The sequence below is a fragment of the Equus caballus genome, chromosome 10 (assembly GCF_041296265.1).
Source record: "Equus caballus isolate H_3958 breed thoroughbred chromosome 10, TB-T2T, whole genome shotgun sequence".
Taxonomy (NCBI): Eukaryota; Metazoa; Chordata; class Mammalia; order Perissodactyla; family Equidae; genus Equus; species Equus caballus.
The window spans coordinates 17,317,769-17,338,485 of record NC_091693.1 but is presented as its reverse complement, the minus strand read 5'-3'; the positions used below and the strand labels follow the sequence as shown (position 1 = coordinate 17,338,485).

The window sequence follows — 20,717 nt, the reverse complement described above, 5'->3', positions numbered from 1 at the left end:
CTCTAGGTCTTGCTGCCTCCAAATCCTGTCCTGAGCCTAGCCTGCCTCCCCCAACAAGGGGACAGGAGGCACACACCTGTCACTCTGTGCTGGATACCACGGTCAGCAGTTTACACACCTGGTCCCATTTAATCCCCAGAGAAGCCAGACAGGCAGCTGCTGTTAACATCTTCAGTACAGATGGACCACACTGGCGCGAGGAGAAGTTGGGTCCCTCCCCTGAGACGCCGAGGCTCGCTCTGTGCCAGACACGGCTCCTGACACTTTACGCGTATTTCCTCTTTCCATCCCTACAACCACCCTTCGAGATAGAGACCTGTAGGATCTCTGTGGTGCGAAAGAGGAAGCAGAGGCGCGAGGTGGTTAAGAGAAGGGTAGGGGCAGGTAGCATTTATTAAGTGCTCACGGCATACAGGGTATTTACGGTCCTGTGAGCTTTGAACGGGTTAACTCATGCAATCCTCATGACCACCCTTTGAGATAGGTGCTGTTTGAGCCTCCTCGTAGAGATGAGGAAACTGAGGCACAGACAGAGGAAGTCACTTGCCCAAGCGAGCAGAGGAGCCTGGATTGGAGCCAGCATTCGATTTTCTCTGGAATACCGTGCGGTGGGGTTGCAGGGATGCGGCCTCCACACGCACTGAGACCCCCCCCCCCGCCCCCTTGCCTCGGGCAGGTGAAGCTGTGTGACTTCGGCTTCGCGCGCATCATCGGCGAGAAGTCGTTCCGGCGCTCGGTGGTGGGCACGCCGGCCTACCTGGCGCCCGAGGTGCTGCTCAACCAGGGCTACAACCGCTCGCTGGACATGTGGTCGGTGGGCGTGATCATGTACGTCAGCCTCAGCGGCACGTTCCCCTTCAACGAGGACGAGGACATCAACGACCAGATCCAGAACGCCGCCTTCATGTACCCTGCCTGCCCCTGGAGCTGCATCTCCGTGGGAGGTGCGCGGGGCTCCCAGGCTGTGGGCGAGGCGAGGGGCGGGGCTTCGGGCAGGGTGGGGGCGGGGCTTCGAGGGGTGGGGCCTAGCGATGGGCGTGGCCACGAGGAAGGTGGTCCTTTAAACAGTGATGCCTCTGGCCGACCTGGAACCTTGGGGCAGGGACTGAGGGGCATGGAAGGAACTAGGGCCTGAGGCTCAGGCCTAAACTGGGTTTTGCGGATTGGAGACAAAGTGCCCCAGAAACGCTAAGACAGACCCTTGGTTGGCACCATGGGGCCTGAGCATAGGGCCAGACCAGAAGAAGAACTGGATCTGAGGAAGTCAGAGTTGGGGGCCGGGAGAACGGCAGATCCTCTCAAGGCGTTGGCTGGCGCCTGGGGTCTTTGGGTTGTGACCCCAAAACGGTTAGCCCTGCAAAAGCAGGGGCGCCAGGGGGCAGAGTTGAGGAACAAGGGCTTGGCTAATGTGTCGGGTGCTGTGGTGGACCTGGAGCCAGGAGCTCGGGAAGACAGAGGGAGTATGGCAGGGACGTGGAGAAGACAGTCGCTTATTCATAACGGCTTATTCGACAGGTCCACGTGGAGTGCCCTCCGTGTGCTGGGCCTGACTGTCCTGGGTTCTGGGAATACTGGGCTGAGCTGGAGAGAAGGGATCGTGTAGGGAGAAGGTTGTTGAGTGGTCTGTGAAGAGTGGGAGGGGCAAGGGCCCGAGAGGGGTGTGACCTCAAGGAGCCGGTTGGGAGAGGGGCGACATGGGGGTTACAGGAAACAGTGTTGGCGGTGGGTCTAAGAGGAGAGCACTGAGCCTGAGAATGTGGACTGACTTGTGTCCTGGCGTAATTCTGGGGGTCTCAGGGTCGTGTTTGGGGACCTGCTCAGACGTCCCTCAGTAAAAGGGCATCAAGTGTGTGAAAGTGAATTTGAGTGTGGACGGACGTGTGTGAGGGAGCCTGTGGGTGGCAGAGCAGAGCGCCTGTGTGGACAAGGGCTCCTTGTCCTTCAGGGTTTCTGATCCGGGAGAGAGCCTTGGACAAGTGCTGGCTTGTCTTGAATGCTTGACGCTTCTCATCCTCCCAGGCCTCCGTCTCTGGGCCTTCTGCAGGAGACCAGTGACTCACGACCATCCAATAACACTGTTTTGTTTTCATTTTCTTTTTCTGGACATGGCAAGTGACCTTTGGATTTCCATTGACAAGGATGATATAAAATTCCCTTTCCCATAAATTAATTTTCACCTTAAAAAATCAATTGAAAAAAAGTGAACTGATTTAAAACAAAACTGTATCGATTTTTGCCTACGTTACACATGGTTCAAATTTTTAAATAGACAAAAAGGTCTGCAGTGAAAATTCTCTCTCACTTTTGGTCTGCTATGCTTCCTAAAGGCAATGGCTGTTACGACTCTTACATGCATATATGCAAGCAAATATGTGGACGTATAGTCTCTTATTTTCTCTTTTTACACAGATGACAGCATATAATACACGATATTTTCCAACTTGCTTTGCCCACAGCACAGTAACCTTGGATAAGTGATTTGGCTTAAAGAAAAATACTCGGCGAGCCCTGGTGGCCTTGTGGTTAAGTTTGGCATGCTCTGCTTTGGTGGCCTGGGTTCTGTGCCTGGGTGCAGACCTACACCACTCGTCTGTCAGTGGCCATGCTGTGGTGGCAGCTCACATACAAAAAGAGGAAGATTGGCAACAGATGTTAGCTCAAAACGAATCTTCCTCAGCAAAAGAAAAAAAAAACACCCTAAGTGTAGAATAGTACAGGTGTACCTGTATATACCTGTGTATGACAAAATTTATGAAGGTGACATAGGAATGGCAAAACTGAGGTAGCAACTTGGTGAAGGGATGTAGGAGCTAGTATGTGTGCCATGACTGGGGGGGAGAAAGAGACAAATTTGTGATTTTATGAGGAAGTAGGTGGGTGAGTGAGTGGGGCAGGTGAAGCTTCAGAGCCACCTGGGCCAGCGCTGAAGGAAGGCGTGGACGGCAAGCAGGTAGGCTGGGGTGGCCTGTTGGAGGAGGGGCGGCCATCACCCCGCGGGTCTTCAGCTGTCTCTCTCCTTCCCGCGCAGCCATCGACCTCATCAACAACCTGCTGCAGGTGAAGATGCGCAAGCGCTACAGCGTGGACAAGTCTCTGAGCCACTCCTGGTTACAGGTGACGCGGGGGGCGGGACTGAGCGCGAAGGGGGCGGGGCTGACCCCGTGGGGTGAAACTAGATCTCTCATGGGCCGCGTAGGCAGTGAAGGATGTCGCTACCGTTTCCTTGGATCCGAAACGTGGCTGAACCTCCCATTGGCTGGGTTGTAGAAGGGGGTGGGGCTAAATCTCTATTGGCTGCGCAGGTTGCGAAGGGTGGGACTTCACCTTCCTTGGTGCCCGGCCTCCCACTGGCAGGGCAGGTAACGTCGAGGTGCAGCTCCGGCCGCTCTTGGCTGCCCTCCGTGCCGCCCCCAAGCTAACCCGTGTTCTCCCGGGCCCAGGAGTACCAGACGTGGCTGGACCTCCGAGAGCTGGAGAGGAAGATGGGCGAACGGTACATCACGCACGAGAGCGACGACACGCGCTGGGAGCAGTTTGTGGCAGAGCACCCGCTGCCCGGACCAGGGCTGCCGGCCGATGGGGAGCTCGGTGGGGCCCTCCCGCCGCAGGACCACGAGATGCAGGGACTGGCCGAGCGCATCAGCGTCCTCTGAGGCCCCGTCTCCCGCCCTGACTGCCCCTTGATGCTGACTTCCCACCCTCGCCCTGGGGGAGCGGCCCTCCACACCATCCCAGCGATGAACTCTTCCAGGGGAAGCAGCTTCCCGCCCAGACTGGATGGGACGCGTTCCGAGAACAGAGCATGGGCAGAGGGGGTGTGTGTGTGTGGGGGGGCGAGTGGGGGGAGTTATTTCCAAAGTTAATTCCCCAACAATTAAAATGGACTCATCTCAGGCCCCATGGCCTCTGTCTCTGGCCACACTGCACCCTCGTATCATTAGGTGGGAGGATGGGACAGGTGGGGAAGAGGGGACTGAAGGGGGAGAGGTTTGGGGAGGACGACTAACTGGGGCGGAAAATATAAAGAGGGAGGACTGACTGCCAAGAGGGAAAACTGGAAGGGAAGGTATGGAGGTAGCAGCAGGAGACTGGGGGAAGAGTCTTAAATGGAGCAGACATGGAAGGAATATGACTGGAGTGGGAGGACGGAGGGAGCATGACTGGAGGGGTGGGGTGTAGGGAAAAGCAAGTAATCTTATGGCTTGTTTCATCATTTCTTATTTGGTAGTGTTACTACTAGTCATGACGACTAGTAATGACCATGCAGTTAGCACAAGTCGGCCCGTAGTAGAAACCTGATACACGATGTTTAGTATGTTTCTTTTGAATTGAGGTGGTGACTTCACACACTGAATGTGCTCGTTCACTGGTTCATCCGTTTGTCACACTAGTGCTGAGTGATGCTGGGCACACTGGTGACCGAGACAGCCCAGGCGCCGCCTTCAGGGCGTTCACCACCCAGTGGGGAGACAATCTCTGGACAGTGATGACCCAGAGTGGGCTGGGCTGGGGGAGCCCAGGAGGGTGGGGCAGCCTAGAGGGTGCCTGGGGGTCTGTGAGGGTGGCTCGTCTGAGCTGACTACTTCTTTTTGCTGAGGAAGATTTGCTCTGAGATAACATCTGTGTCAGTCCTCCTCTTTTTTTGTATGTGAGACACCTGCACAGCGTGGCTGGTGAGTGGATTAGGTCTGTGCTGGGGATCTGAACCCACGAACCCGGGCCACCAGAGGGGAGCACACGGAACTTTAACCACTTGGCCGCAGGGCTGGGCCCTGAGCTGACTTCTTAAACTTCATCTTGGGGGCTGGCCTGGTGGTGCAGCGGTTAAGTGCATATGTTCTGCTTTGGTGGCCTGGGGTTCGCCGGTTCGGATCCTGGGTGCATGGCACTGGTCATGGCAAGCCATGCTGTGGCAGGCGTCCCACATATAAAGTAGAGGAAGATGGGCACGGGTGTTAGCTCAGGGCCAGTCTTCCTCAGCAAAAAGAGGAGGATTGGCAACAGATGTTAACTCAGGGCTAATCTTCCTCAGAAAAACCCCCCAAAAACCTTCATCTTGGCCCTGGGGTTGTGGGTAAAGAGAAGCTCTCTCCTCTTTTGACCCCTGCCCTCCAGCTCCACAGCTTCCCGTTGTCACCCAGACTTTTGGCCCCACAGCTGAGGGGGCCATCCAAGCATGCACGTGGACGAGTTCTCTTTAAACCTTGGGTCACACTCAGACTCACACGCCATATTAAAGACTTTCCTGCGCCCTGCAAAAACAGGGCGGTATTTAGCGGCCAATTTAGGGTGGTATCGGGAACTGTCCAGGACTTCCCAATTTATAGCAACGAGTCCACCTGCTGGTCGGTTCCGGAGCTGCAGCTCTTCGATTTGAAATCTCCGAGTGAGCCTGTCAATGAGGCTCTCCAAATGAGCCAGAGCAGCTCGCAGGCAAAATCCGAGCTCTACTGTTGGGGAACGTCTTAGCCTCCATCCTGAATGCCGCTCCCTCTAAAACGGATTGGTCCAAGATCCATGAGTGTAGACGACAGAGGGTTGAATCCGTCTCCAGTGATAGATCCAGACTGGGAAATGTCTGGAAAGACTCCTCAGGCCTCGTCCTTGACAGGGCTTCTATCTTGGCCACTAATTTTGTTAGCATCCTGAGACCAGAAATGGGAGAAGTGATCAAAAACATAATGTTAACTGGCCAAATGCCTCGGTTACAGAATCCCACAAGCTAGCCCAACGTCAAGAGGACGCCACGGCAGATAAAATCAAATCCACACAGTGCAACTTAAAGCCCCACAACTTACACAATTAGAGGTGAAAAAAAAATCCATCCTATCAGGGCCATTGGATACCATGAAACTTAATCTTTTTCTTTTCTTTTTGTTTGAGGAAGATTAGCCCTGAGCTAACATCTGCTGCCAATCCTCCTCTTTTTGCTGAGGAAGACTGGCCCTGAGCTAACATCCATGTCCATCTTCCTCCACTTTATATGTGGGACGCCTGCCACAGCATGGCTTTCGCCAAGCGGTGCCATGTCCTCACTGGGGATCTGAACCGGTGAACTCCAGGCTGCCCAAGCAGAATGTGCGAACTTAACCGCTGCGTGACCAGGCCAGCCCCATGAAACTTAATCTTGATAGAGACTTGTAGGTACTGTAAAGAAAAGGGCCATTAGACTTTTTTAAAAATTAATTTTTTATTGAGGTCACATTGGCTTATAACACTATATAAATTTCAGGTGTATTTCATTATATTTCAATTTGTGTATAGACTGCATTGTGTCCAGCACTAAAAGTCCAGTTTCCATCCATCGCTGCATAAATGTGCCCCCTTACCCTTGTCGCCCTCCCTCCACCCCTCTCCCCCTCTGGAAACCACCAATCTGTTCTCTGTATCTCTGTTTGTTGTTTTATCTTCCACATACGAGTGACATCATACGGTATTTGACTTTCTCTGTCTGATTTATTTCACTTTACATAACACCCTCAAGGTCCATCCATGTTGTCCCAAGTGGCAAGAGTCCATCTTTTTTTATGGCTGTGTAGTATTCGACACTGGGCTTTAAAATACAAAAAGGAATTTCAGTGTAACACTGAGTCTCCCCAAGGATGCCCTTCCAGCAGACTTTCTCCTCTGGGTTCATAAATAGCCCTCAACCCACACAGGGGAAATGACCATCCCCGTGAATGGCATTCTGCCCCATTTCAGTAGATCCAGGAGCCACACCATCCCCCACAAATATCTCACAGCCCCCCCTCCTCCCTCAGTTCACAACAACGATCAGGAGGAAACACCATCATTTAACACATGGCTTACGCTTGTCCAAGCCACTGCCTGTTTCATTAGGCTCCTTCCTACCCAGCGTAGTTTCTTACTCAAACTACTCGAATCAGTCTTGTCAGAAGGGCTATTCTATCAATCTGGAAAGTTAGGATTATCACGTTTACGAGACAGCCTGTTTCTCATGGTCCCTGACTGCTCCTGTCCATCTTAGTCCCCTAACCTTCCGCACCTCCCCCCCCCAAAAACACCCGGCAGCCTCTCCGTCCAGCCCGCATCATCCAGATAGGCTGACCCGCACTCCTGCTTCTCTTTGGGCCCCCAACTCAACAAAGAGAAGGTGCATCTCAGAGGCTGAACCTCTTCTTTTTTTTTCTTGAGGAAGATTAGCCCTGAGCTAACTGCTGCCAATCCTCCTCTTTTTGCTGAGGAAGACTGGCCCTGAGCTAACATCCGTGCCCCATCTTCCTCTACTTTATATGTGGGCCGCCTACCACAGTATGGCATGCCAAGTGGTGCCATGTCCGCAGCCGGGATCCGAACCAGCGAACCCCGGGCCACCAAAGCAGAGCGTGCACACTTAACCGTTGCACCAACGGGCCGGCCCCGGAGGCTGAACCTCTTAAAGTGGAAACAGATCTTTTTATGTCCCTCCTGGAACTGTCTTAACATGCTCTGACACCAGAGGCCCCGCAGGGCCTCCAACCCATCACTCAGGGCCTCCGAATACCGCTCGGGCCCCTGCAACTCTCCCATCTTGTCCGTCAGGAGCCCCAGTGTTACCATGAGGATGCTCGCTGGTCCAAGACCTGGAGGCCGTCAATCAAAGAGGTTCTCGCCAGTTGCCACTTGAAACACCATCCTGGGCTCCACGTGTACCTCCAGCACCACCCGTTTGAATGTCTTAGCATTTCCTCTGCTTTCTTTCACGTCCCTCTCCATCCCGACTCACAGTCCCTTTCTGCTTTCACCTGGGGAAGTCAACAATATGCTCCAACGATTATGCCCCCAGGGGCCCCCGGAGCCTGACTTTTCTGGGACTCTGAATGCTCTTTTCGGGGTTGGGTCTTCCCTTGCAATTTCTCTTGAATCCAGTATGTGGATGAGCTTCTCGTCTGCTCAGTTCATTTCGACAGCTCACTCACTGACGCTCCATATCTCCCCCAAGCTCATAGGGACGCAAAGTATCTAGGGACAGATGACAACTCGGCAAGTCACAAGTACGCTATTTGGGACATCGCCTTGCACCTGAAGGTAAAACCTTATCCACAGAACGCATTTATCCCATCATTAATTTCACCTTGACCCAAGACTAATAATACAACTCCATCCGCTTGTGGGTTAACAGTTTCTGTTATGGGTTGAATTGTGTCCCCCGTCAAAAAAGATATGTTGAAATCTTGTCCCCTAGTACCTCAGAATGTGACCTGATTTGGAAATTTGGATGGAGCACTGTCCCACCTAAACCCTCTCAAAGACCCCTCCTGACTCACCCATTGATTGTCGCAGGAACCTCCCGGGACCCCTACCATCGATGAATCAGGATTCATGTGCTTCTGGCACAACGTCCCTAACAGCCCCTTCATCGAACTCAGTCTCTGGAATTGCTGGACCTTTTATATGGGAAATGCCACCGTAACAACCCTAATGGCGGGCACCACCTCCTCACTGAGCTCACCTGGGGCTTCCGGCTATCAAAATCTTACTCAGGGCCGGCCTGGTGGTGCAGTGGTTAAGTGCACACGTTCTGCTTTGGCAGCTTGGGGTTCACCGGTTCGGATCCTGGGTGTGGACATGGCACAGCTTGGCAAGCCATGCTGTGGCAGGCGTCCCACGTATAAGGTAGAGGAAGATGGGCACGGATGTTAGCTCAGGGCCAGTCTTCCTCAGCAGAAAGAGGAGGATTGGCAGCAGTTAGCTCAGGGCTAATCTTCCTAAAAAAAAAAAAAAAAAAAAATCTCACTCAGCCTGGGTCACTCAAGTCAACTGATGCTGCTGACAATTTCTCTTGGGATCAGTGGCATCACTCCTCTTATGACTCATCTCATAGCCCAGTCCTGTCCCCGGCAGCTTCTTCTTGGTTTTCCACCTTTAATCAACACTTATTTTCTGACCGCTCAAATAAACAAGACAATTATTTTTATGTGGCTTGGATGGACCCCAAGGATGCAGACTCTGTGTGTGGAGGTTTTGCAGACTGGTGTCTGTCCACCAGCCGAATGGGCTCCAGTTATCTTGTCAGAGTTTCGATTCCCTTCATTCTATCGATAAAATTCACTCTCTTCTCAAACCCCCAAGTCCTCACAGACGAAGGGGTCTGCCAAATCGTGTGGGGGCTGAAAATCACCATGCAGACACAAGATCCGGGATGACCGTGATCTCTTTTTTCCTTAGGATCTAAAGGAGGCGTGAATAAGAAGCCAGATGCTTGGGAGTAAATTCCAAGGATCTGACATGGCCTCCGACCATATTCAGGCGACGTCTGTACCCAGGCAAGGGGCTTCCAGGGGAGGAACTTGTGTGCTGTGGTTGGGAGCAACTCCTGCCTGTTCCTCAGGAACTCAGACATTATCACCACAAACAAGAAGATGGAGAAGCCGACAAGGCAGTCTGCCCAGTTGCTACCGCCGTTCTGACGCCACCAACCAAGGATCTCTTCTCACCTCCTTCTTGGAACCCTCTCGACTGGCTGCCGTCTGGCCTCAGATCTTGGTTTTAGGCCCTTATTCAACCATGAATAGTTCTCTTTGGATTTCTCTTCCCAGGAATACTCATCTTCAAATGCCTGGTGCCCTCAGTCGGCTCCAGATCCAACATTTTACACATCAAATGGTTCAACAGGTCTTGCACAAACAGCAGGGACGAAAAGCCAGTCCCGACATCACCGCAGACATTAAGAAAATCTTGTTGGAGAGTGAGCTCTCCATATCCGCCCAGGGTCAGTCCGTGTCATCTCTCCCTTGTTGGAAAATTAAGGCCGTTTAAGGACGGTGTAGTTCTGTCTTAAACAAGAGGGAGACTGAGTAAAGTTTGTCCCTACTAAAGTCCAGACTCATTTGTCTCCTTGGGGCTCACTACGTTATTTTGTGCTTATTTTCCAGACCCTTTTGTGGCTTTTTATACCTGGAAGACACTGCTCCAAGTGTCAAAGTGACAAATCTCTCATTTACGCCTCATAACAACTGTACGAGGCAGACAGTGTTATGACCCCCATTACACAGATGAGGAAATTGAGGCACAGAGAGGTTAAGCAAGTTTCCCAAGGTTACACAGCTGGAAAGTGGCAGAGCTGCGGCTCACCCCCAGGCAATCTTTTTGCCCTCAATCCCTGCCGTTGCTTCTCCGGCTCACGACTGGGAGGTCGCCTGGTGCGCAGGAGGTCATAAAATGGGGACGTTCTCACGTGATCTTCGGGTCCCTGGCTTTTAAAGAGTCAAGGTCTGTCTGAGAAATGGGTATGAATATTGGAACTACATCTTGAAGCTTGTAGGGACGCACACTCGGCGTAGTGACACAGGCTGGCCGCCTGAGGGGGCGCCAGCCCCGCTCGCGGAGCCAGAGGAGGGAGGAGGGAACCTTGGAAACCAATGTCAGGCTCAGACTCTCAGGACCACAGAACGTTGAGAACAGAGCATCTCAGAAGGCTGAGAACAAAGCCTCTTAGAACGGAGAACAAAGGCCCCTGGAATCTAGAACGGTGAGCGCAAAGCCTCGAGCATCGGGGAGACAAAAGATGCTTAGATTCTGTTCTGGTCGAATCATAGACTCTTCCACCCAGAGCCTTATAATTCCAGAATTGGGGATATAACCGATCTTATACTCTTAGAAGCAAATCTGGCTACATAATTTGAAAGGCCCAGGGCAAAATGAAAATGTGGGGCCCCTTGTTCAAAATATAAGAACTTCAAGACTGTAACAGCAGACCATTAAACCAAGCGCGGGGTCCTTCCAAGCCGGTTGCACGCCCGTGAAGCTGGCCACGCTGAGAAGCATCATTTTATGGGAGGACGTCCGTCTTAGCTGGCCTGAACCTCCACTTTTACAGCTGAGTGTCTGGGAAGACTTCCTGGAAGAGGCGGCAAAATCAAGGCTCTACTCTAAGCCCTTCCGCCCCCTGCGCAGCCTCAGAAGCGGAGGGTTGTGAGGGGTGGGGGGAGAGGAGCAGCTGCCAAACTGTCACGTGGACCTATTCTCCATTTATAGCTCACCCCTCCCCTCGCCGACGGTCCAATGGGAGCCAGAGCTCGCCCTCAGGGGGGCGGGACCAGCCGCGGGACCGAGGAGGCACGGGCCAATGACATTGGAGCAAGGGCGGGCTTGTTTCATTGTGACGCGCGGGGGGCGTGGCCAGGGCCCCAAAGGCCGGCGAACGGGGAGGGGGCGTGGCGAAGCCGCCCCGAGCCGGGCGAGTAGGCAGCTCGGAGCATGCGTCGCGTTGTGGGCAGCGGGCGCGCAGCCGAGCCTCTTCGTCACGGAGGGTGCCGGCCAATAGGCGACTGTTGCTCTGTCTCCGGGGGCGTGGCCATGCAGATAAGGCGCGGAGGGGCGGCCCAATGGGCGGGCGCCTATGCAGATGAGACGGTGACAGCCCGGCCAGCGGGCGGGCGGGCAGGCGGGCTGTTGGGGCGGGGAGGTGGGACCGGGAGAAGGGTGGCCGCGGGGCCCGGCCGGGCTGGGGCGGGGGGCCGCAGCCATGATCCGGGCCTTCTCGTTCCCGGTGAGCCCCGAGCGGGGCCGGCTGCGGGGCTGGCTGGAGGGCAGCCTGGCCGGGCTCTGCGAGTTGCACTGGCTCCGGGAGAGGCAGGAGTACCGCGTGCAGCAGGCGCTGCGGCTGGCCCAGCCCGGAATGGGGGGCGCCGAGGCCGAGGACGAGGAGGACGCCGACGAGGACGAGGATGCGGCAGCGGCGCGCCGGGCCGCAGCGGCCCTGGAGGAGCAGCTGGTGAGGGGTCGTCTGTCCGTCCGTCCCTCCGCCCCCGTCTGTGTCTATCTGTCTGTCTCGGTTGGATGCTCAGACACCCGTCCCGGTGGGGGAGGGAAGAGGGGGGGAAGGACAGGGGGTGGGGCTGGAGACCTCGGAGTCTGGGCAGCGGGCGGGATCTGGCCTCTCCGCCCCCAAAGTGGGAAAAGGGGGCCCGCATCGCCTTGACTGGAGCCTCGGGAGATGCACAGGCCCCATCCCTTACACCCCCTCCCCAAAGAAAATCCTTCTGGGCGCCAAGGATGTGTCAAGCCCGGGGTCGAGGATTTGGCATGCCTTCTCTTCTTGCATCTTGGGAGATAAGGGGTGATAATCCCCATTTTACAGAGAAAGAAACTGAGGCTTAGAGAGGGCAAGCGACTCACCCAAGGTCACACAGCTGGGATCTAAACATGCCCCCCTCCAGGGCCCCACTACCGGGGCTCCATCTTCCTTAAGTCCGGGTGTGCTTGGAGATCTCCGGAGGGGGCGGGGTGGGGGGAGGGGATCTTAGGGCCTTTGAGGGAGGGATCACTGCTGAGAGGAAGCTCACAGTCTCCGAGGATCTCACAGTGATCTTGACCCTCTGGTGACACTTTCCCTCTTTTCCTACCTGGTCCCAACCCTGTTAACCCAAGAGGAGGCAGGTTGAGGGAGCGTGGGATCCGAGTTCTGGACTCCCTGGGTGCTCGGATGGTGGAAGACAAGGCAGAGGTCTCTCGAATGACTTAAGGAGCACCATCCCTCTCTCCGTCTCTCTGGCGTTCCTTGATTCTTCTGATGTTTTCCTGGGTTTCTGACGCCCTCTCTCCCTACCGCCGCATCTCTGTCACTTTCTGTGCATTTCTCTTTCTTAAGCCTGTCTCTCTGTGTCTCTCTATCTCTGTCTCCCTGGTCTGTCCTTCTTGCATTTCTGCACCCCTCTCTCTTCCAACGTCCCATGTCCCTATCTGTCTCTCTCCCTGTTCCCCTCCCCCCCGTGGGCCAGGCCCCAGACCCTGACTCCGCTCGCCCATCCCCAAGCCTGTGTGTGGTCAGAGCTTCCCGTTTGGGGAAACCTGAGCCGAGGTGGCGGGGGTGGGGGCTCTCCCTGCTGTTGACCTCCACGGCCCCCTCCCCAGATGGGGAATGAGGAGGGGACTGAAGCCGGACTCCCGGGGCTGCAGGCCCAGCCCCTCCCCCGACCCGGAGTGGGACCCTGCACATTCTTCTCTGGAAACAGAAACAGCTGTGGGAGGCCCCACCCCCTCCCAAAGTTAGAGACGCATTGTGGGGGCCCTCAGCAGCCCCCCACCCCCACCCCAAGCTGGTTGGGCTTGGGGAGGCCCCTCCCACCTCTAGGAGGAGTGGGAGAAGGCGTGGGGATGGGCAGCCCGTGTCCCTCACTCCCTCCCTCTCTCTGCCTCCGTCTCCCCCTCTCTTCACCCCTCAGCTTTCCAATTTCTGCCCCTCGGTCTCCCGCTTCTCTGCCCCTCTGTCTACCCGCCATTCCTGACTCCCCCCTCCCCATGAGGTGGTAGTGGAGAGGCGTCTCCCCCACCCAGTCTCCAGGCAAACTCCGTCCCAGCGTGAGGGAGGAGGCGGTGGCAGGCAGCGGGAGGGAGACAGCGGCGCTGAGGGGGAGCGCTAAATATAAACTATTCTGGTGTTGGGGGCTCCTGGGTCCTTCTGAAGGGGGGGTGGGGGCCTGCCCTGACCTCTGAGCCTCTTATGAGGCTTACCCCTCCCACCTTGCACCCAGGAATACACTACACCCTTTGAAGCAAGACAGACTGAAGCCAGACTTGATTCATTTCTAAGAGAAATGATGGGGATGCGGGGAAAGGCCAGGGGTATGTCGAAGAGGCAAGAATCCTGGATGGGGGCGGGGGTCCTGTTCTCACCCACCAGGGAAAAAGGTCCCCTTTCAGCAAGAAGGACTTAAGTTAGACTTGTGGAAGGACTTCCTAACAGAGATAAAGGGAAGTGGACACAGACGAGGGGCATGTGAGGGGGAGGAATAAAGGTCTGGGAAAGTTTGGGGAAAGGGGTCTCCAGGGATCCTGACCACGCTCGTGTTGAACCTGTCGGAGCTGGACCGCCTCAGGCTCGCTGGCAGAACAGCTTGCAAAAAAAGGATGAGGGGCATTGTGGGCAGGCAGGGAGCCAGATTTAGGCCAAGGACCTTCTGGTCTTTTAAAGATTCATCCCTTTGCAGCTGGAAGGAATGAGGTCAGACTTATAAATAGGGGGCATGTAGACTGAGAGGGTGTTGGGGGGTTCAGGCTTGGGGGAGGAGGGGGCCTCTCCTTTCTGTCCCCCTAACTCTTGCCTTCCCTGCAAGGGAAGAATTGATGTGAAACCTGCAGAACTTACCCCCCGCCCAAATCCATCCTTTTACATTTATTTTTAATAACACAAGTAAAACATGGTTTTACGTTTTCCTTGTTAGGAATTCACAGCTTTCACATCATAATAAAAGCTAGCGTTTATGAAGTGCTTAAAAGGAACTGCTGTTCTAACTCATTTATTCCTCACAACAACCCCATAAAAGAGGCAGTCAGAGGATGCCCATGTGGCAGATGAGTAAACCAAGGCCCAGAGAGGTGAGGTAACCTGCTGAAGGTCACACAGCAGGGAAGTGGTAGAGCTGAATTTTGACCTTGGTCTTTTGGCTCCAACCAGTGCCTCCTTACACATTTCATTCTGCTATCCAGTCCCTCGTCCCTCCCTTGGCCCCCTAAACAGACCCTTTCCCCCCTGAGAGCACCACCATTGTCTCCTTGGGGTGACCTTAGGATCTTCCAATGCATCTTCTCCAAGAAACAGTTTACACACCAAGAAACGGAGAGTTTTGCTCCGCTTTTTACAAATTCCAGTTTCTTGGGGGAAGTCCCGGAGACTACGCCAGTGTTTCTCCAAGTGCAGCCCGTTGGACCGGGAGCGTCATAGGGGGACTTGTTAGAAACGCAAATTCTTGGGCTCCAGACTGGAAGCAGAAGTTCTGAAGGTGGGACCCAGGAATTTAGGTTTTAACACGCCTTCCAGGTAATTCTGATTCGCGCTTTCTTTTCTACGCTTTCCTTTTTCCGCTCAATGCTGTATCTTGGTGTTGCTTCTTTGTAGACATCGCCTTGGTCCATGTTAACAGCTGTATAGTATTCCACTGTATACATTCATCCCCTCGGCAGACATTCCTGAGCACCGTCTTTGTGCCAGGCACTGTCCTGGGCAGGGAGAATGGGACACAGCAGAGAACAAGACAAAAAAAATCTCTGGCCTTCCACCCCCCAGGGCTGGCATTCTAGTGAGAGAGACAATAAACAGATGACAACCTGATACATCATTTTAAGTCAGGACATCATTACTGCTGTGCAGGAAAAACAAGCAGGGCAGGGGGTGCAGAACGATGGGGGCGCTATTTTGGAAAGAGTGGTCCGAGAAGGGGTGGTGAAAGCAAAGATCTGAACGAAGTAAGGGAGCGAGCCAGGAGGATGACCCGGGGGTGCAGCCTCCTGAGGTCGGCGCGCATGCGTGGCGTGTCCGGGGACCAGCAGGAGGCTCGTGTGGCTGGAGCAGAGGGAGCCACGGGCCGATCAGTGGGGGTGGGGCCTGACATGGGGTCCAGAGGCGCTCTGTGAATTTTTTAGCCACCCTCGATGCTGCGCAAGTCGGTGGCTTCCCTGAGTCCTGCTCCAAGACCAGGCCACCCCGAGCATCTCTGTGCACCCAGGGGCAGGAGCCCAAAGCGCAACGATTTGTTGACCTTCCTCCCGTACACAAGCCCAGATGGGGGCTTCTGGTGGGGGGAGGGGGAGGCCGGGCGGGAGAGCAGCCGCGGGAGGGAGTCGGAAGCGGAGGGGGAGGCGGGGGTGTCTGCGGAGGAGCCGGCAGCCTTTCTGCCCTAAATAGGCAGGGCTAGGCGCCTGCCGTCGCAGCCCCTCCTCCCGCCTCCCCTCCCTCCCGCCGTCCAGACAAGCCGCTTTTGTCTCAGGGTCAACCGTCAGCCGAGGCTGCCGCCACCTCTGGCCTCACCCGGACCCCTGGGAGACTCTCCCTGGCTCGGGCCCCGTTTTTCCCAAATGGGGTTAAGTCCTAACGTCTGGGAGACCCCATCAGTGTTGTTCCAGCCCCTCCACCCACCCCCAGCCGCGGTCACTCCCCTAAACGGGTTTTCACCTCCATTTATTCACACCTGAGAAGAAAATGTCCTTTTCCTACAGCAAGAATGACCCAGGGTAGATGCAACTGAAATTCCTTACGGGGATGAGGCGCCGAGGGCAGACGGCGGGGGCTTCTGGGTGGAGCAAGGGCCGGAGGAAGATGCGGGCCCGGGACAAAGGAAGCTGCTTGGGCTCCTGGCTGCAGTCCCACTAAGGCTAGACTCACAGAAGGACTTTCCAGGAGGCAGGGGGGTTCTTTCCGAGGGGAGGAGCAAAGACTTCTATCAGCCATCGTCAGCCTCTTCTATCCCCAGGCCGGAAAGAGTCAGTCTACAGCTGGAAGGACTTAGGAAGGCTTGCGAAAGAACTTTCTATGGGTGGATAAGGGGCAGTGGGGGAAAACGGGAGCATCCGAGAAGGGCAGGTCAAGGACTAGGAGAAGGCAGACCAAGGACTAAGTGATCTGCCAGGTCCCGGACACCAACTTTTGGCAGTGAGCTGCCCTTACAGCAAGAAGACCTGAAGTTAGACTCAAAGAGGGACATTCTAACAGGAGTCAAGGGGCCATGAACACAGATGGAGAGAACTGAGAGGGAGGGGCAAGGGCAGGGCCTTCTGAAACTCATCACACCTAAGAGGGAATGAGGTGGCTGCAGCATGAAGGATTGGAGTTAGACGGCCAGAAGGACTTTCTAATGGGATGAGGGGCGGAGATCTTGAGGGGGATGCTGGGCCTCGGGTACCCCTTTTACCCTTTCGAAAGCAGAGCCTCCTTGTCCAGATGAATCTCTGCCCAGGAGCTCCTGAAACAGGCGGCCGGTGGGAAGAGGACACGGGGCCTTCTGACCATCCCGCTCTCCCCATGCCCTCAGGAGGCCTTGCCGGGGCTCATCTGGGACCTGGGACAGCAGCTGGGAGACCTGAGCCTGGAGTCTGGGGGCCTGGAGCAGGACAGCGGGCGCAGCTCCGGTGAGCACGGCGAGGGGGCGCGGGGTCTGCCTGGGCCACCCCAACTGCTGCCGCTGTCCCCTATCTCTCAGGGCACCCCCCTGCCCCCCCCAGCCTCTGCCTCTCTGTCCCCTTCCACCCCCCACCCCCAGGTTTCCCCACCCAGACGTCCTGGTTTTCTCCCCACTTCTCCCGGCATCCAGGCTTCTATGAAGACCCCGGCTCCACAGGAGCTCCCGACTCACCTCCCTCGACCTTCTGTGGGGACAGTGGCTTCTCCGGCTCGGGCTCCTATGGACGCCTGGGTCCCTCTGAACCCCGGGGCATCTATGCCAGTGAGAGGCCCAAGTCTCTAGGTAAGGTGGGTGGGGCTGGGGCCCTGCGAGCAGGGAGTGGACAGTAAAAGGACGGTTTTGAGCACATGCTTCTGAGTCACACCGACCCGAATTCGAATTCTGGCTGTGACACTCCCTTTTCGCGTGATTTGGAGCCCGTCGCTTCCTTCGGGGCCTCTGTTTCTCCATCAGTTAAATGGGATTACGAACGGCACCTGCCACCCAGGGAGGTTTTGAGTATTCGTGAGCCTCTGCCCTATGGCATTGGACTGCCACATGGTAGGCACTCAGTAAACAGGCACTGCTGTGAGCCATTTACCCGAGTCAGTTTCTGAGCCCCTACTATGTGCTATCCTAGCGGTGTCCTAGGGCTGAGGGATACAGCAGCAAAAAAATCCCTGTCCTCATGCAGGTGACATTCCAGTGGGAGAAACAGATAACACACAATAAGTGAAAGAAATACGGCATTAGATATTGACATCTACGATGAAAAATTTAGGAAAGGGGACTAGGGAGTGTCCCTTTGAGTTGAGGAGGGAACTGCAATTTTAGACTACATGGCCAGGGAGGGCGTCGCTGAGGCTGTGATCTTTGAGTGGCGCCCCGAAGTAAGTGGGGGAGTGGGCCAAGCACACATCCTGAGGGAAAAGCGGGCCAGACAGTGGGAACAGCAAGTGCAAAGGCCCTGAGGCCGGAGCATGGTGTGATGTGCATCAGGAGGTCAGGTGGCTGGAGACCTATAAATAGAGAGAGGGCTTAGGGATGGAGGTCAGAGAGGCAGAGGCAGGACAGTGCCCCTCCTAGGCCCAGTGAGAAAGGGCTTGGAGAGCCTCTCCACCCTCTCCCCTTTATTTTCCTCCCTCCCCAGGAGACGCCAGTCCCAGCGCTCCCGAGGCGGTGGGCTCCCGGGCAGCCGTGCCGCGGTCCTTCTCGGCGCCCTACCCGACGGCAGCGGGCTCCGTGGGCCCGGAGGCCTGCTCGTCGGCCGAGCGGCGGGCGCGCGCGGGGCCCTTCCTGACGCCCAGCCCCCTGCACGCCGTGGCGCTGCGCAGCCCGCGGCCCTGCGCCCGTCCTCCCGCGGACTTGCCCGACGCCGCCGCGGGCGCGGGGCGGCCCCTGGACGGCTACATCTCGGCGCTCCTGCGCAGGCGCCGCCGCCGGGGGGCGGGCCAGCCCCGGACGAGTCCCGGGGGCGCGGACGGGGGCCCGCGGCGCCAGAACAGCGTGCGCCAGCGGCCGCCCGACGCGTCCCCGCCCCCCGGAGGCGCGCGGCCCGCGCCCGAGCCCCCGGTGGAGCGCGCGGGGGGCCGTGCCGCCAGCCCGGCCGCCTTGGGCCGCGCGTGGGCCTCGCCGTGGGAGTCGGAGACGGTGCCCGAGCCGGCCGCGCCGCCCCCCGCACCCTCGCCCCCCGACAGCCCCGCCGAGGGCCGCCTGGTGAAGGCGCAGTACATCCCGGGCGCGCAGGCCGCCACCCGCGGCCTCCCCGGGCGTGCGGCGCGGCGCAAGGCGCCACCGCTGACCCGGGGCCGCAGCGTGGAGCAGTCCCCACCCCGGGAGCGTCCCCGGGCCGCGGGCCGCCGAGGACGCATGACCGAGGCCTCGGGCCGCCGGGGCTCTCCAAGGGCGCGCAAGGCCGCGCGCTCCCAGTCCGAGACCAGCCTGCTGGGCCGCGCCGCCGCCGTTCCTCCGGGGCCCCCCAAGTACCCCACGGCCGAGCGGGAGGAGCCGCGGCCGCCGAGGCCCCGCCGAGGCCCAGCGCCCACCCTCGCGGCCCAGGCGGCCGGGGCCTGCCGCCGCTGGCGCTCCACGGCCGAGATCGACGCAGCCGAGGGGCGCCGCGGCCGTCCCCGCGCCCCCGCGGCCCGCGGCCCCGTGCCTGGCCCGTCCCCGTCGGCACCGCAGCGCCGCCTGCTCTACGGCTGCGCGGGCAGCGACTCGGAGTGCTCGGCCGGGCGCCTGGGGCCCCTCGGACGCCGGGGGCCTCCAGGGGGAGGCGTCGGCGGGGGCTACGGGGAGAGCGAGTCGAGCGCCAGCGAGGGCGAGTCGCCCGCCTTCAGCTCCGCCTCTAGCGACTCAGACGGCAGCGGTGGCCTCGTGTGGCCGCAGCAGCTGGTGGCAGCCACCGCAGCCTCCGGGCCGGGGGCGGGTGCAGGTGGAGGCGCGCCCGCGGGCCCCGCCAAAGTCTTCGTGAAGATCAAGGCCTCCCACGCGCTCAAGAAAAAGATACTGCGTTTCCGTTCGGGTTCTCTCAAGGTCATGACTACAGTGTGACTTTGGGCGTTTGCTTGGGCTCCCCCTCCATAGCCTCTGCACCACCACCCGCCCAACCACTGACCCTGCCCACACCTCCCTTCCAAAGACCACCGTTTTCTCTGCTTCCAAAGACCCTCCCGCACTGGCCCCGTCCGTCCGTCGGTCCGCTGCAGTCTTGGTTGGAAAGGCTTCCCCTCCACCGTAGGGAGGAATGGGGGAGGAGCCCCGTTGGACCCACTTCAGCTTGCTGGCTCTGCAGCCCGAGGACGAGCAAGTTCCCCCTCTCTGGGGCTCACTCTCCTCATCTGTACTATGGGTGTACTATGGTATGCAGAAGGGGTAATTCAGATTGAATTTCCCCGTTTTAGTTTAGACACTTAGTCTGCTTGTTCCTCTTCACCTCTCTCACTGAGCCCTCTTATTCCTCCTTTCCATGCCCAGATATGGCCCCCCTCTCATTCACAAAGTGCCCCCCTCCATGTCCCTGGACCCCTAGGATATCCCCTTGGCACCCGGGTTGGAGACTGTATCTGACCCAGATGGTGCCTGCAGAGTGCCCTGGGAAGGGAAGGAGCACTGACTTTGGGGTTTTGAGGGTCAAGTAGGAGTTGGGAACACCTGGAAAGAAAGACTCTTTTACCTCTATCCCTGGACAATTATGGAGGATTGGGTGGTAGAAGAGAGGAAGGAAGATGGCTTCTATCTCGTGCCCCGGCTCCCATGAGAGGGAGTGGGGGGAGCTCAGGATGACCCTCAACTGTTCCAATCCAGTATTTTTTTTTCTTTTTTAAAATTACTGTATTTATTATGACGACGGTGACTCCCCGGTGCACAGGGGGGCCAGATTCTGTGTTTCTCTAACCTCTTTGTAAATAAATGCACAAAGTGATGTATGTGGTGGATTCTCCTTCTGTTTTAAAATGGGAGAAATATTTTTCCTTTGGACTAACGTTTATTGAGTAACTACTGCTTGCTTTGGCTATGGCGGTGTCCAGAACCAGATGGCAGATCCCAGGGTGGGTCTCAACATCCTTTTCCTACCGTTGGCTAGTTTATTTCAATTGATCTGACCTTTGATTGAGTTTTGTTTGGTTATAAATATGGTTTCATAAAAATGGAGACAATATAGGCAAAGGGGGACAGGCCCCCAATCCCCTCTCTCGGAAGTCATCATAATCAGCTTGATGTACATCTTTACACATTTTTCTTTGTGCGTTTGCATACGCATATGAATCAAAGTGACTATATAAATACATATATGCATATACCTATAGTTATACTATAAATATGTAAAACTATATATTT

General features: G+C 56.6%; 2 protein-coding genes and 1 long non-coding RNA gene across 4 annotated transcripts in view; 2 read left to right on the top strand and 1 right to left on the bottom strand.

Moving 5' to 3' along the window:
* PRKD2 (protein kinase D2) overlaps positions 1 to 3,898 on the top strand; it is a 30,955-nt gene extending 27,057 nt beyond the window's left edge. For both annotated transcript variants that reach the window (XM_023649967.2, XM_070223089.1), the window contains exons 17-19: positions 677 to 944; positions 3,029 to 3,114; positions 3,441 to 3,898. In XM_023649967.2, the coding sequence (XP_023505735.1) occupies positions 677 to 944; positions 3,029 to 3,114; positions 3,441 to 3,653 (567 nt within the window). In that variant the 3' untranslated portion in view covers positions 3,654 to 3,898. The remainder of the gene's footprint in view (positions 1 to 676; positions 945 to 3,028; positions 3,115 to 3,440) is intronic.
* A 2,273-nt stretch (positions 3,899 to 6,171) lies between these two features.
* Positions 6,172 to 10,940, bottom strand: LOC138915741 (uncharacterized). Its single transcript, XR_011421925.1, has 2 exons — positions 7,558 to 10,940; positions 6,172 to 6,553 (listed from the first exon to the last, which is right to left on the bottom strand). It is a non-coding gene; the product is annotated as an uncharacterized lncRNA (long non-coding RNA).
* A 435-nt stretch (positions 10,941 to 11,375) lies between these two features.
* On the top strand, positions 11,376 to 20,301 carry DACT3 (dishevelled binding antagonist of beta catenin 3). Its single transcript, XM_014732029.3, has 4 exons — positions 11,376 to 11,716; positions 16,749 to 16,845; positions 17,028 to 17,180; positions 18,028 to 20,301. The coding sequence occupies exons 1-4, from the start codon at positions 11,468 to 11,470 to the stop codon at positions 19,428 to 19,430; spliced, it is 1,902 nt and encodes a 633-aa protein (XP_014587515.2). The 5' UTR covers positions 11,376 to 11,467; the 3' UTR covers positions 19,431 to 20,301.
* Positions 20,302 to 20,717: the final 416 nt, after the last annotated feature.